At 42.3% G+C, this 16,168-nt stretch overlaps 2 protein-coding genes across 11 annotated transcripts in view; one reads left to right on the top strand and one right to left on the bottom strand.

Moving 5' to 3' along the window:
• The first annotated feature begins 408 nt into the window (after positions 1-408).
• skp1 (S-phase kinase-associated protein 1) lies at positions 409-5,238 on the top strand. Its single transcript, XM_046411194.1, has 7 exons — positions 409-486; positions 799-948; positions 1,632-1,731; positions 1,890-1,963; positions 2,152-2,295; positions 4,204-4,344; positions 4,518-5,238. Exons 3-7 carry the CDS (start codon positions 1,635-1,637, stop codon positions 4,551-4,553), a joined length of 492 nt encoding a protein of 163 aa, XP_046267150.1. The 5' UTR covers positions 409-486; positions 799-948; positions 1,632-1,634; the 3' UTR covers positions 4,554-5,238.
• Positions 5,239-5,372: 134 nt separating this feature from the next.
• Positions 5,373-16,168, bottom strand: part of tcf7 (transcription factor 7) — a 66,880-nt gene continuing 56,084 nt past the window's right edge. For 3 of the 10 annotated variants that reach the window (XM_046411182.1, XM_046411185.1, XM_046411187.1), the window contains 6 exons: positions 16,005-16,164; positions 15,548-15,655; positions 14,545-14,592; positions 12,345-12,393; positions 11,168-11,240; positions 5,373-7,610 (listed from right to left, as the gene is read on the bottom strand). In XM_046411182.1, the coding sequence (XP_046267138.1) occupies positions 7,220-7,610; positions 11,168-11,240; positions 12,345-12,393; positions 14,545-14,592; positions 15,548-15,655; positions 16,005-16,164 (829 nt within the window). In that variant the 3' untranslated portion in view covers positions 5,373-7,219. Of the gene's footprint in view, positions 7,635-11,167; positions 11,241-12,344; positions 12,394-14,544; positions 14,593-15,547; positions 15,656-16,004; positions 16,165-16,168 lie in introns of all 10 variants that reach the window. The other 7 variants (XM_046411183.1, XM_046411186.1, XM_046411188.1 and 4 more) reach the window with 6 other exon arrangements.

Here is a 16,168-nt window from a genome sequence, read left to right as displayed (position 1 = left end):
TCCATAAGTCTTAATATGAATACAACAGAAAAAGGCCCAAACAGGTCATAACCACAATAGATAAGTCAGAATTTTTACAGTTCAAAATGTGATGTTTTTTGAGCACAAATGCAGGGTCTCCTCATAGCCTAGTAGAATTGATATGATTGACATTTTTTCAGGGCAGGATCATATCAACTGTGACTGTTCCCGTTGTGTAACGTGACACACACATTTGTAGTTAGGATACGGTACGCCAAATGAGCATGTCGTCTTCTCAGTGCAGCTAAACTGCGGCGCTTGACACTTAAAGCAATATACCACGAGAAAGAAACGCTTTTAACATTTATGATAAAAGTGATTATGTAAAAAAAAAATCGATACAGTGATTAAAAAAATAGTATTAATGCAATCAAAACTACGTTATGAAAGCTTTCGAGGAGCACTTGAAAGCACCATAGAATCAGCTGGAAGGGACCTGCAAGGAGGAGGAAGCGCCGCTCCACGGTAGCTTAAAGATTAAAACCATAATACCAAGTTCACTTTTTTTATACACATTATCACATATCGTTCCCCGTGTTAAATCTAAATATATTGACCTCTGTAAAGTGATAAGCACCATCCCATAAAAACATTTTACATTTTATTCAGTATACAGAATATCATCCATTAAATACAAATGGCCGATTTAAACATGCTTAACTGTTGAACAGCGCATAGATATCAGTTTGTCAGATTTTGAGGTGAATACAGTACAACTGGTTTACATAAACAGGAAAAGCAGCCCTTGTGTGACCGCCCGACTTTTTTTCCCTCCAGCATCTGACATAGCGATCGTCAGCCTCCAGGCGGCAGGTTCACCAGGTTGATCCAGAGACTTCTAGCCGCTGTCGGTACCTCCGTGTGTTTCAGTCCCTGCTGTTGACTACAGAGGAATTTCACCTCTGGAAACGAGTTAGAACATTCACGGTACGTAGCTTCGCACATCCGAATGTGTCTTCTTCGCATTTTCTTCGTGTTGGTGAATTTTTTTGTTAAAATTTTGTTTACATCTTTCTTTGAAAAGCCTTTGTTAAGAGGCCTCACTGACATCGCAAGGCGCTACCGTAGCGTTAAGCTAAGATGCTAGCATTGTGCGTGGTAATGCTAGCTACCTGGTTAGCTTGCTATTTAACCAACATTAGACGCTTGTTTTGGTTGTGTGCAGGTATTGTGGTTGGCTTTTACCTCACAGATCTGGTATTTTTGTATGTATTGGCAAACATCCTATTAATTATCAAATGTGTCCAAGTGCAAGCTCGCAGCTTGGTTAGCATAATGGTCGTTTAGCTTGTGTCAATAAGAGGCTAGCTAGTTAGACCGTTGGTTAGCTTGGAGATAGCTTGCACTTGCTAATAACAACGCCCACACTGGTAAGTTAACGCTAAGATACGCTTGTATTTGTACAAGGTGTATACGTTACTGTTAGTTAACTATTAATTCTGTGTACTGTGAGGTTACGTAGGGAAACAACAGAGGTCATCTAGCTATCACCACAGTATTACTTTAACTAGCTGTAGCGTTTTCAGTGCCCAGGAGTGGACGTAGCGTTACTGTTCGCTGTTATTGTTACTTTATTTGGTGTTTGACGGCCTGATTGTTCTGCTCTACAGATAATGCCCACAATAAAATTACAGAGCTCCGATGGGGAAATCTTCGAGGTGGATGTTGAGATAGCCAAACAGTCGGTCACCATCAAGACTATGTTGGAAGGTATGACTTTTTAAAATCATTGCAAACTTGAATCCATTGTGTCACCAGCTTTATGTGTGATTTGGTTTTCGCTTTGCAGCATTTTAGGGGTTACATTGTAACTAAAGACAAAAAGTGTAGCTACAATAGACTGATACATGGTATTGATTGATTGGCAGATTTGGGGATGGATGATGAAGGAGACGATGACCCAGTTCCACTCCCTAATGTGAACGCTGCTATTCTAAAGAAGGTACAGGACGTACGCACCTGCAGTTACCATATCACACGCAACACGTGTACACACCTGTGATGATCATAGTTCTGCTGGGATGTATGTTGGACTTGTACTTTGTGGTGCTGTGATGTCATATATAATATACTGCTCAGGACCACTGTAGTTTTTTATTTGGGTTAAAATGGTGTTTGTGTTTCCCACAGGTGATTCAGTGGTGCACTCATCACAAAGATGACCCCCCACCTCCCGAGGATGATGAGAACAAGGAGAAGAGGACTGACGATATTCCCGTATGGGACCAGGAGTTCCTCAAAGTGGACCAAGGCACCTTGTTTGAACTCATCCTGGTAAGTACAGTTAAAGGTTACATTTACATTAATTCCCTGAATGTTGACACAAACCTTAACCACAATCATTAAATGCCAAACTCCAGCCCTCATTTGAACTTTACCCATAACAATACCACATAGTGTAACAATTAACCTTTGTTATGGACTGGGTTTTTCCCTAGATGGAAGGAGAGCCCCACAATGTTAATTTATGGTGTTGCATGGTGTTAATTTATTTACAGATAAGCACTACAACAGTATTTCCTAACCAGTAGTTTATGAGAGTTAAGATGGTCAATTAAAATATTTTTGTTGGGTTTAGTTGGGCAGAGAAGCATAAAAATCACAAGTTAGAAGTACAGTGCTTCTGATGTGTTTATGCACATGCATTTTAATTTTAAGCCTGGCACTGTTATGCAGCACATCAAGACAAACCAGAACAACTATGTAACGGTTAGCTGGTTATAGCAGAACTGAACTGGCTCTCTGGAGTCCGTTCAAAGTTGGAGTATTCAACAGTTTGATTTCTGAAGACATTTCCTTTGATAAACCTTCATTGCAGATATTCCCTTTCACTTTAGTGCCTCTTTTTGTCATCTATTTGTAAAGTTTAATGTGTGTATGTCTTTGTGCGCGGCTGCATCTGTAGTCTGTGTTGTTCACTGCTGTGGCACAGTACTGCGAGCCCTCATTTGGTTAACAGAGATATACGAGTTGCTTAGCAACAGCTGGAAGATTGGTGGTTTGAGAAACTGCTGTGGAAGAGGCTGGGTTTAAAAAAAATGTGTTTTGAGGTGAGAAACCACAAGGACTTATTCATTTCAGACTTGATTTTATTTACTCTCAGGGCAGCTTGTGGCCCAAACAAGGCAGAGCATGTGAAACGTAACCGAAGTATTACACGGTGGGACGAATTGGGAAATAGGCGCTGGACAAGCTGTGGGCTTCCAGGAAGTGAAACACAAGTCGGGACAGGTCTGACACTTGAGTTGATTAGCCCTCCTCTGGCTGTTTGAATGTGTTTTACGTGCTCAAAAGCGAGAGGAGGCTCAAGTAGTTCAGTGGGTGTTAACCTGCATCATGAAGATGAATGCAGGACTTTGTCAGTGACCACAACTGGTGTAAGTTAGGTTCAGCAGGTATTGTGGGATGTTTGTGAAACAGAACACGGTGGGAGTGGAGATGGTTGACTGATCTCAGTCTAGTGTGTGAGCTGATGGACTTGAAATGTTGCCTCACTCAGAAGTAGAGCCAGGAGGTCTGTGTGGCTAGATAGTTGAATTAATTTTCAAATACACACAAACGCTCAGTACATGTAGAAAACCTCAGTCACTGACTGATGTGAATTTTAGTATGGCTGCTATAAGGTCCGTGCAGCACAATAACTAAGTTCTTACACTGTATTTCAGTGTTGCAAAGTCTTATCCATTTTGAATGCGTTTCTTTCACTGCTGTCGGTAAAGACGTCTTTCAGATTAGCCGATTCTGAAACTATCCCTGCTAAGTTTTTTTGCTAAGCAAATTTTGTTGTTACTGCGACTCAGCTTGCTTTGTGGTTGAGTCTGTGTATGCAGTTAGTGGGAGGGCTGGCAGACGAACAAACATGTCATGTCCAGGGTCGAGGATGGCAGTGCCGTTGATAGCTCCATGTGAAATAACATTTTGTGAGGGAGGACTGGCTAACTGCTGCTCTCACTTGCAGCTTTTGCTGGGCTTCCTCAAGCTATCAGTGACTTTTAACTTGCAGGGCAGACTTTTATTTCCTTACAGTATACACCTGGCTGAGATCCGATCACAGCCTGCGCATTCAGCTGCTCTCTGATCACTATGCGCTCCGTCATTGGAACCTAATGTTTTCCACAGTTACAGGTTGCATGTTAACCCTCCCCTCTGCTTCATTTCACTGTTGTGTTTTCCTCTTTTCAGGCCGCCAACTATTTGGACATCAAAGGCCTGTTAGATGTCACCTGTAAGACGGTGGCCAACATGATCAAAGGCAAAACCCCAGAGGAGATCAGGAAGACTTTCAACATCAAAAATGATTTCACAGAGGAGGAGGAAGCCCAGGTAGCTATTCCATCCATGAAACAAAAAGTCTTATTCAAGTTATAAGAAATGAGTAAATCACATAGGGATGATGCTTTGTCTAATAAAAAAATGAAATTACAAGAGGGATCATGGCCTGCCTTTTGTATTATTTTTGGAAACTCAGTCCAGCGTTTCCCTTCTCTCGTCCGCAGGTACGCAAAGAGAACCAGTGGTGTGAAGAGAAGTAAAGGGGAAGACTCTGCCAACACTACCACACTGAATAGGAATTGCCCCTGCTAACTGGTTGCACTGGCGTTGTTCATACTTGTCAATATTTACATTTAGTATATTGAGAGCCACATAACCACCTCCTTCCTACTCCCTCACTTTCTCTATACCCACAGCATGACCGTTTTAACTTGACTGTGTGTTGTCATTAATTTAAATAAAAGAAAAAAAATAGTCTTTTGTTTCCACATTTATTCACTTAAAAATAGTTCTGGTTTCATGGCTTTGTACCCTTAAAGATTAGAAGATGGTCCTTTCCTATTTTACCTATTGTTAATTGAAATGGTTGTCTTTTTTACTGGACATGTTTGTTTTTCTTTTAGGTTAACTGATTGAATAAAATAGCTTTTTTGACAATGGAAATGAATGGGGCGAAGATTTTATTTATGCTCTGTAAATGCATATGTTCTGTGAAACCATGTTGAGAGAGGGAGGGCTGTTTCAAGGAAAAGTGAAGGTTGAGGTGGAAAGATGTTTTATGTCCTTTGGACTCGAAGTATCTTGTGCGTTTGTCACACAGCATTGGGTAACTCGTTCCAAATTCATGTTGTATTGAATTGGAAACTTTTCTCAGATAAGCTCTGATGCTGACCTTTGGGATGATCAAACATATATTGAAGGACTAAATAAAACATGTAAAAAGGTTGTTGTTTGTCTTTTATTGTTTTGAAAGTACCAACTGCAGAGGAGTGTGACCTTCGTTGGGACAACTTGTTTCATTTTGAAAAATGAAAATCTTTCTTGAAGTGTCCTCGTGTCTTAACTACAGTAGACATGGACGAGATATTCAAAACACTTTAATACATCAAACAAAAACAAGTAATACATCAGAGGCGTTTGAGGCGTTAAAAAATACAAAAGACGTCTGCAAAATGTTGCCACTTAACGGTTTGCGTGAACACCCTCAAAATAAAACAAGCTATTTCTAGCACAAGAGCGCCCTCTGCTGGAGGAAAATGGTTTTGCTGTACAAAAGCTCAGCCTCCACTTTGGCCACAACGTCGGAAGCTGAGTTTGAAGCTGCAAGGAGAGCAGTAAATTAAAGCCTTTTTTGAAAGTCAAAATCTATTTTTTTTTGTTACATTAAGTTGGAACATGCACAGACTGAGAGCACAAGATATCGTCTGAATGCTGCTGCAGTAACACTCGACCAAGAAAAAGTAAAATTCTGCACAAGAGGACAAACACAAAATGTATTGCTTTAAGAAATGGTAGAAACTAATTTTTTTTTGTTATTTCACTTATTTTTTTTTTTACATAAACATATAAAAGTTTAATTATAATAGGGAATTCCAACATTTATAAAACTTTACAACACAATGCAATATAATAGTACCCATTTGGTCTCAGATTAGTTTACAGAGCTGCAAAATGTTCAGTCAAAAGCAAAATGGGACTTCAAAAAAAGACCAAAAAACTCTCTGGGTTTCCCCAACAGCAAAACACTTGACCTTAAAAATCACACGAGAGTCATACAAAAAATACCAAAACTTAAGTAAAAACAGAACAAAAATGTAACCCTAATAGAGTGAGAGACTGACAGCCTGAAAGTGCCTCAAAAAAAAGTAACTTGAAGTTGGGGATACTCTGTCATGTGTACTTCTGGTACTTTTTTAGCCTGCTTACAACTTTTTTTTTTTCCTTTATCAAAAGGGCTTCACAAGTAGTTCAAAAGATATTTGGAAATGGAGTGAAACTGAATTTGAACGGTTAACAAAAACAAACAAACAAAAAAAGTCAATCTGTCCCTCTCTTTGGACGTGAGGGTCTGCTGGTCAGACAGGCTGATTGTTGGTCTGTGCTCCCCTCTGGTTTGGTTTGAACAATAATGGTGGATGAGAAAGAGTATACGTGACAACACCGTGGCCACCGAAAAAGAGTCTCACTGTGAAGCCAGAACTTATCTCTGCCGCATTTTTTTTTTTTTTTTTTTTTTTTAGCTTTTACATTTTGGTTGTGATTGTCGTGGAGGTCAAAGCACAGTTTTTTTGTTTTTTTTTTAAAAAAAGGAGCACAAAAGGTGCTTTAGGAGTTTTATTTGTAAAATTATCTCTCAAGAGGCAGAGCTGTCCTCAAGGCAAAACTTAACACTTTGTGTTCAGCTGCAGCAGATGGAGCCAAAGAAGCACAGATTTGTAAGCTCCACATAAATTCTGCCGTCAGCGCAGGTCTGCCTCCAAACAACTGGAACTCTTGGTTCAGAGGCTGGATCCTCCACCACCACATATGTGATGAGGATATTTCCAGACTTTCAGGTTGACAATGACTGCCTGAATGCCTGATTACAGAATTGATGATTTCTGAAGCTTTTCCTCACTGACCCGTTTATGACGTATTCGGTCTACAATTGCAGACTCCAGAGGATCCAGCCTCTGAACCGGGACCCTGCTAGCATTTGACTCTGGGGCAATCTGTCAGTGTGAATGCCGGCTATCACCAGGGACTGAAGGATGGCTCCCCCTTCATCGCTACACCACCCTTCTGCCCTCGGTTACTCCTACCACAGGGCCACAGGGTGCAGGTGAATGTGGTAACGACGGCAGGTGAAGGAGATGATGTGCATGACTCTGGGGGGGAGGGGGGAGCTGAAGTGAACAGGGTCAGGGCTGTGAGCAGACTGAAGCCTTCACTGAGTCTCTGTTAGCACTTTGAGAGAAAGTCCCGCAGCCTTGGCGGCCGACAGCGCAGCCGTCGAGCTGTGCGTCTGCTTGCTGGACAGTTCCAGGTGTGTGTGGGCGTGTTTGGCCTCGGACTGTCGGAGGTCGCCGCGCTTGCCGGCGGACTGTTGCAGGGGTAAGCGTGTGTGAGAGCGTGTGTGTGCTGGTGGAGACAAGGGGAGGCGTGTTGATGGGGAGGTGGGCGGTGGGGAGCAGCCCGGGGAGGGGGGCCGCTGGTGCTGGTACAGACGGTGGCGGGCGGGGGACGGGGATGGGGGAGAGTCTATAGCACTTAAATCTGAAGAAGTTGGGCTGGGACAGCCTCCTCCTTGAAGGTAGCGAATGCACTTCTTTTTCCTCCTAGGGACAGTCAGAGAGAGTTATCTGTGAATAAAGTGTGGATGGTAAACGTCAGCTTCAGTGAAGATGCAACATGTCAATGAACAGGGAGACATATGATCATGAACAACAGAAAAGTATTAGTGACAGAAATTCATTTCTGAAATTCCAGCCTCCTTAGTTAGCCTCCGGTTACTTTCAAAAAAAGTTGAAAAACAGTTTTGAGAATACTGTTGTGTTAAATTAGTGCACTTTTCTATCACTATTGTTAATATGGAAAAAAACTATTTTAATCTTTCTGTCAATCTAAGGTAATATTGCTTTAAAGGAATATTTCTACCTTTTGGGAAATATGCTTATTTGCTTTTGGACCTAAAGCCAAGAGGTGCTTAGCTTAGCATGAAGACTGGAAGCAGAGAGAAACAGCCAGTCGAATGACACCTGCCAACACCTCTACGACTCTGTGGTTAAAACATGCTCTGTCTTGTTAGCTTGAAACCTATGCAATCCTAAATACAAAAGCAGCAATTTTTGGCTTTAGGGGGAGTAACGTGCTGAAACTAGTTCTTAGTGAGCAACATGGCATCGTGGCCTAGAGGTTGGAGAAGCGGCTTGTGATCGGAGGGTCACCGGTTTGATTCTCCCACTGGACAGGCAAGAAAAATTTGGGTGTGGTGGAGTGATTAATGCGAAAAATGCTCCCCCCCTTCCATTAGCCGGATGATGTGCCCTTGAGCAAGGCACTTAACCCCCCCCAATATACTCCTGTGTGTGTTTCACTGCATGTAATTTTCCCGGTGTTGCGTGTGTGTTCAACTAAGGCTGGGTTAAATGCAGAAGACGAATTCAGTGTGTGTATGTAAAAATATATATACTGTCAATAAAGCTGATTCTTCTTCTTCCTGGATTTTTTGTTGTGACCTCAAGGTTGCCGGGCAACCGGCAGAGATGCTGCACAGAAGTGCTGGATGGAATGGATGAACAGTTGTTCATTTAGAGCACATAACTCCCTCTAAAACCACAGACGGTGGTTTGTACACTGGTGTCAGTGTTCCAGTTAAACAAATGACATGTAACCTGACTTAGTGGGCTGCAGAGGTGTTTCTCTCTGCCAGGCTACATGTTTCCACCTGCTCCCCCAAATAACCACCTCTTGTTCTACTGTTAAAACAGACTAAGAACAATGCAGATCCTTACGCTGGTCACACAGAGAAATAATTTATTATTCGAAAGCAGGGAATACCACTCAAATTTACAATATTACTTCTGTTTTTTTTTTTTTTTAAAGTATTATTAGCATTAAACAATACGCGCAGACACAAACGGGAGAGCTGACGGTTTCCTCGACGTTCTATGCATCATAAGTAGCATTTATTGCATCGGAGGAGTTTTGTACAGTCAGGTGTTTCACTTTTTAAGTCCACTCCATGTGCACTACACCAAACACACTACAGACAGCAGTGACATGCTGTGCTTTGTGAGGTGTTATACCTAAAAGCAGACTTGTGTACCACTGAGCGCAGCATCAAAGCAGTTAACAGGATCCCATGATCATTACCAGAATATGATATGAGTCACCACGTTCAACCGCAAGGAAAGGTGCTAGGCCATATTTAGAGAGAGAAAGAGAGGGAGAGAGGGAGAAAGAGTGCAATAGAAAGTGATTTCTAAATGTCAGAGTTCACCATCAAAAGCTGCCTGTTACCGCATCACATGAATGAAGAAAGTTGAAAGCAGATGGGCATGAGAACGCCGCCATTGTGCAAAGCTGCAGGCAGTGTGTGTGTCGAGCTGTGGTGATAAGGATTTGCTCTAACCACATTCACCCCCCTTTGTACTCTCAAAGCGAAAACACACACACACACAGACACACACTTAGATTTCCATGACGTGGTGGTGGGGAAGACGGCGGGGCTGCTACAGTGCTGTGGTGGTGCTTGCTTTTTTTCCGCAGAACCACACAGAATCCTGACTCCCGCAGTGAGGCTGACGTGGTGATGGGCCTGTTTCTGATAAACTATTACGCTGTTTCAAAGTTGCAATTTTCACAAAAGGTCTGAAACAAAAACACTTGAATAAAGCAGGTTTGGATGCACAGCTCTGACAGATAAATAAACACTCTGTTGTCAGGGTACTGAATGAATACTAAAACAAGTGTCTTTAATAAGTAAGTCTTGAAAAATGTTATTTCAGCTGGTTGGGGAACGTGCTCACGGCAGGAAACCTGGGAAGTTCCCAGCTTTGGTTCATAATTACAAGCCAGACATTAACACGGTTTCTGACAGGATCTAATGAATTCCAGCTTAAGCTGCTTCAACTTAGAGTTGAAATACTTTGTGAAAGTTTGACTTTTACAACACAGGTGTTGCAAGGTGGTATGCTCCGACAATGACGACGTAATGGATACAACCCAAACGAGCTGTGCGTTTCGTGACTGCAGTGGCTTCACGTTGGCTGTTTTTTAGTTCAAACACAACTGAATTTACACGTTGAAATAGCAAGTTTAACGCTTTTCAGTGGAGGAATGTCTGAATTTGGCCATTTTTACAGCACACGTGAATTCCTGAATCTGTCAGAACATGTTAGGAGCTTCCAGGAACAAAATAAAAGGCCCCATTTTTGTGCAATTTTGATTTGAATTGTGTCATAAAAGGGTACAAAGAAAAAGATCAGCAGGAAGGAGAGAAATATAAATAGTTTTTTTCCCCTCTCTGCTGCACTTTCCCATGCAAGAATGTTTTTGTTTTGAGTGAATTCCTCTGCAAACAGTCTTTTGCAGCTTTTTTATCGAGTGGTATTCCCCCTTTAACCACACTGACTTTACAGGGCCTGTATGATGCAGAACGCAGAACCCAAACCACCTTTGACCTTTAAGGCAAGAGACACGACAGGAAAATAACGAAGAAAACAGGAGGAAATCTGGGGTTGATGCCTCGCCTCACGTCAAAGGAAACATTTTTTTTTTTTTTTTTGGGATCTGATGAGACTTCTGATCTTGGAACAGCAATCCTGACAGCAAACGCATTAACGTGGAGCCTGGTGTTCAGAGAACAACTACGCTGGAGGAGTATTGCGTCTTTTAGGATGTTTTGATACTTTTTTTTGTAACTGTGAAAAGGCGTCTAAACTTGTTTTTCTTTTACTACTTTATAACTACCCATTCATAGCTTTTAATGCTTCAATTTGCAGAGCAGATAATTAGTGACAGGCGACATGCAGAGCTCAGGTTGGATCTTCAAACATCTTTTGGAGGCAGAGCTGGTCTTGAGGCAGACATAATCTCACTGTACAAGTTAATCGTCAATGGGTGTAGCTTGGTGAACTTTCTGTGGTAACATAAGAGATAATGAACAAGCTGAAGAGGAAGAGAGCAGGAAAGTAAAAAGTCTTGTGAAGGAGATCATTACCACCTCTGGAGCAGCTCTGTCTTTGAGAAATGTTTTAAATAACCGAGAAGCCATCAGGGGGAAGTGACACGCTGACGGACTGATGGTTAAAAAGGAGGAGAGATGAAGACTTGGTTGGAAGATAGCAGTGCGGTGCTATGGAGGGGGTGGGGGACGATGTCTGGTACCCACCTGCAGGGACCGCACCAGTCCGTCTGCTGGTTGAGGCCGAAGCGAGCCCGGCATTTCTTAGGAGAGCCCGGGTCTAAGCGAAATGCACGGCATGCGCAAAACAAAGGAGGAGGAAAGGCACAAGGGAAAGGAGTAGAAGTACAAGAAGAAGAAGAAGAAGGAGAAGGAGGAGGAGGACGAGGAGGAGGACGGGGTTAGAGGGCAAGGACAGATAGGAGAGAGATAAACAAAGGAGGAAAAGAGATACAAGAGCTTGTCAGGGCAGGAAAAAAAGCACCAACAGGCCTTTAACAGGCCAGAGAAAACCACCAAGTCAAACTGTTAGTAGCTGGTTACAGCAAAGCAAAACATCAACCACCGCCAGAATAACCACCCAACACACACACACACACACACCATAGTTAAAAAACAAGTCAGACATCAGGCAATTACAAGAGACTCAGAGAGGGCAGCCGTGCTGTGAAGCTCATGTTAGTACAGGATTAAAAAAAGGCTGCACCTTCTAGCAAAGATGCAGTCAACAACCGATTAAACACAGTGAAACACAGAAATACACTCCTCTGCATCTCTGTCTGAGGCTGAACTTGGCCCTTACAGCAGAAAATATTAACAATAATAATATTTAACATATTGCACAGTCAATTTTAGCTGCAGTTCAAGAAAGACAATAAATCTGCATTTTCACCATCAGTTCATTCATCAGCTGCTTGCCTACCAGCTGACTGTTAACATCCACTACCGGCCATATTTTTCTGCCAGCCTCATACATAAAACACCAGAGATGCATGCAGGAATGAAGGACTTTTATGGGCAAAGAGAAGAGCTGAAAAAATATTTCTGATATTCTGATGCTTCTGATTGTCTGAATACAGCGAAGGACGGGTGGAAAAGATGTCTGACATTTCAACGTTGTACAGCTAAGATCAGGACATGAAGTTTTGAGCGCGACGTTTTTAATTCAGGTTACGTGGAAAGCTGAGTGGGTGGGTGGTTTGACGTTACAGACACATCCGGCTGCCTCAGAGATATCAAGATGTGCTACACAGCGCCAACGCAAGTTCAAGCTCAACTGAATTCTCTCCAATGCTGTGGTGTTGACATTGGCCATTTGTTTCCTTATACTGAAACAGGGGATCTGTGTGACAAGAGAAAGGCAAGATATTTTAAGATAGTTTACCTGTATTGGAGTCCTGCAGCTTCTCCCTTTTTCTCCTCTTCTTTTTGCCCTGTGGGAAATAACAAAAAAAAAAAATCCCCCCAATGAATTATTGTTTTTGTCTGATGTGGCCTCCATGCATTATTTCTGGATTCCTCTTTGCTTTAGTGTTTATTTATTGCCCGCTAGTGCAATCCCCCTTCCAGAGAGATATTGGTGAGTGAGTGTTCAAGATGAAACTTAACCTCCAAACTGTATTCTGCATCGTATGAAAAAAAAAAAAAGGAAAATTCATTTTAAATTGAAAAAGACAGCAAAGGTGAAAGCAGCAACCAGCAACCAATAGTCTATAAAAAGCAAGAAAAAAAAAGGCCAGAAAGATAAAGAACGACAAACGAGAAAATATGTTGCATCACTAACGTCACTGTGCATTCAAGTCATGCAAAACCTGACGTTTCAGTACCAAGAAGCAACTGAAGAAAAGGAGATTTGAGACACTCAAAAAAAAAAATCAGCTTTTAAAGATTTGTAGATCATCGCACATCCAAAAGTGTTGTTTTCAAATTTGCACTCGTATTTCATTATCTCCAGGCTGACTGTTGAGGTAAACATCAGAGTTGTTCACACAGATCCGGTGATGGTGAAGTGAGGCCTCATATTTGGCTCAGATGAAGGATGTGGGTACAGAACTCTAGCGCCTACGCTTCAATGTCTGCCCTCCTCGGCCTCGCTGTCAGCATTGTCTATGTGGTTACAACAACAACAACTCCTCCTGCAACTGCACATTTCTGAAGCTTTACGTTCGTGGGCGTACGTGTGTGTGTGTGTGTGTGTATCCATGCATGCATCTATACTACGCGTAGGCTTTTTTTAGGACTCAGAAGAGAAACCCTCCACGGCTGTGGTGGGGGGGGGGGTGTCGAACTCCTTCCCCTCTTTGCTGGAGGGTCCAGTGACATTTTTTAACCTCAGGAGGGGAGCCGAGTGCAGAGGGCGACGAGGAGAGAGGAGGTTTCTTAAAGTCTTCTTCATCCGCTGCATTTTCTGTCACAGGCCTGAACGCTTGTTTAACTGTCGTCATTGCACAAATTGTTCTATTCTATTCATACGAGACTTTCAGACGTGACATCAAACAATACTTTTTACACTATGAAGCGTTATAGCTCTCTCACCTGTCCAATGCCCCATTATGAAAACAACTTAATAATGTACTTATTTGGGAATTGACCAAACACCATCAACTAGTTAGGCCTTGCTGAGCCGCTTAAAAAAATGCTCAAAGCTTCATGCCAACAGCGGGAGCTCCTACACCTACAATCACAGTGTGCTAAAGCTCTGGTTTGTAACACGCTCACAACATCATGTTTTTTTAAGAAGCGAGATGAGAAATAACTGTCTTCGAGTACGATGAAGACTGTTATTTTGAAATATCTGGCCGTGCTTTGTGACACGATGAAGCGATCGTCCAGATGTTACGAACGTGTTATAAACCACGGCCACCAAGTTAAGAGTCACCAGAGTGTCATGCCTGCCCGTCTACAGAGTTCAGCTCAGCCAGATGGAGAGAAACACAGACAGTATAGCAGAGAAAACATAAACAGCTTGAGATCTCTATAGTGACTGAAAAGCAGCTTCGGTTACGACCAAAGCTTTTAATTCACCGGATTATGAAACATTTTTCTCGTAGTTTTCTGAGAGAGAATATTCACACACACACACTGCAGGATTTACTTAAGCCTGTGGTTATTAGAAAGACAAAAGACAACTAAATGTAAAAATCACTAGTGCATTTTCAAAAGCACGTGTGTCGATGTGTGTGGATTTAGAGGGATGGATTTTAAAGGGATGCGCATTAAAAACAACAAATAAAACTAAGGCAGCGAGGCAGCGAGGCCAGCCATGCGGCCCTGCTCTCTGTTAGTTGAGCAAAACGGGTCCATTTATACCTCTGTGTGATTCAGTAGTTTAATTGACAAATAGTCAAGACCGAGTGCAAGACTCTGGTGAAATGTCTTTGTGACTGACCCCATTACATCTGCCTTTGCAGCTGTTGTTACTTGTTGTTTGTTGGGCTGATGCTTGTAAGTCATTCAGATTTTTGGAAGGTGCATGCAAACTTTGCACAGGAATACCCACAATCCCTTTCATGCAGCTCTTCACATATTCATTTTATTTTCTCCCCACCACAGAGGCATAAATCCACCATAAGACGTGTCCCTACCCAATCAGCTTTACTCTTTTCCCCTGCGACCCCGCTAAGGCCCGCCTCCTGCAAGAGTTCAACAGCAAACTGACAAGTCAGAGGCACACAGCAGCCCAGATACAGCACATCCCCAAAACATGAGAGTGAAATACATGCACCACACAAGTTTGACTTCCTCCTACATTCTGGGAGACCGATTTAATCATTTCATGCCATAAAAGTTTGTAGTTATGTTTTTATGATTTTTGACTGACAGGTATGGGAGCCAATGATCATGCAGGTCACTGAGACAGTAGGCCGGTAAGAGAAGCTGATTAATTTCTTCAGCTCTGAGGCGAGACAATAACATATTATCAAACCCAGTTCACCGCGCTGTGGTTTACTGAACTGATCCCGTTTTGTTTATTTGTTTCATTCACAGGCAGTCAAACCAGAGAGAGAAGAAGTCAAGTCGTTGGACTGCTTCCTGGTGTCTGATTCATCAATTTTATGCATTTTTTAAAAGCTTTCTGCCTCCAGGAACTGCTTAAACTCAGCATTTGATGAGTTGGATTTACCACTAATATTATAAAACACTGCATAAAACTAAGTATAAACAGCACTCACTGTTTTCTTACTCTTAATTTGAAGGACTTTTTTTTCATAATAAAAAATTCAGAATTGAACACATTTTTTTAAAAAAATCATCACCAAAATCAGTATATTATCACTATAACGGATCATGTCAGTAAAATCCCAACACTATACAAAGTTATGACATTATTCTGTTTTTATCCCCTTTTATTTCTAGCTGAGTGCTGTAACCATCGCAACCAAATGGCTTCTTCACTCTAGAGATGGTTCCCGCTACAAGCCCAGCATAAAAATCATGACTTTTCCCACAATCTTCCAACAACCAGGAAAGTGAGAAAGTCTCCTGGTTATGTTTTGTTCAGATCAGCTTTTAAAAATGAGCTCATAAAAGTTATCGAGGTGTCAGTCAGTATGAAGGAAGAGGAGGAGCAAAAAGAGAGGTCCTTACGTAGTTGTCCCTGGCAGACCAGGTCGGGTAGAGCTGCATGTGGAGTTGTCTCTCTTTCCTGGCTAACTCGTAGTACTTGGCCTGTTCCTCCCGGGTCAGCGCGTGCCACTGTAAAAACACACACACACACACACACACAGAGTTATAAGATACTTTAGGCGAAGGATGTCAGAGAGAGTAACAGAAAGTATAAGTGTGGTGCTCAGATGCAGCAGTGCGGACAGTAAACAGTAATTCACACAGTTTAGGTACCATGACAGCTAATGCACATTGGACCATTTCTCACAGTTTTCACGATGCACTGCAGTCTGCACCCAGTATGATCCCAGTATGTGAGGGGAACAAGGCTCACGTTACCACAGTCCTCTCATGTTCCTCATGAGTGAAATTACAGACTGACCTGGAAACAGGATTAGTCTGTGTTGGCTTGGTTTCTGAATGCGTGTGCATCCCTCACCCTTCGTCCCAGAATCTGGTTGATGGCGGCGCTTTCCTTTAATGTGCACTCGGCGATGACCTTCGCCCTCATTTCCTTCATGTAGAGCATGAAGGCGTTCAGGGGCTTCTTGATGACCGGCTTCTTGGGCTCCTTCTCCCGTTTGACCTCCTGTGGTTTCCTGA

The sequence above is a fragment of the Scatophagus argus genome, chromosome 14 (assembly GCF_020382885.2).
Source record: "Scatophagus argus isolate fScaArg1 chromosome 14, fScaArg1.pri, whole genome shotgun sequence".
NCBI lineage: Eukaryota > Metazoa > Chordata > Actinopteri > Scatophagidae > Scatophagus > Scatophagus argus.
Note: the sequence above shows the minus strand (reverse complement) of the source record. Positions and strands in the feature narration are given on the sequence as shown.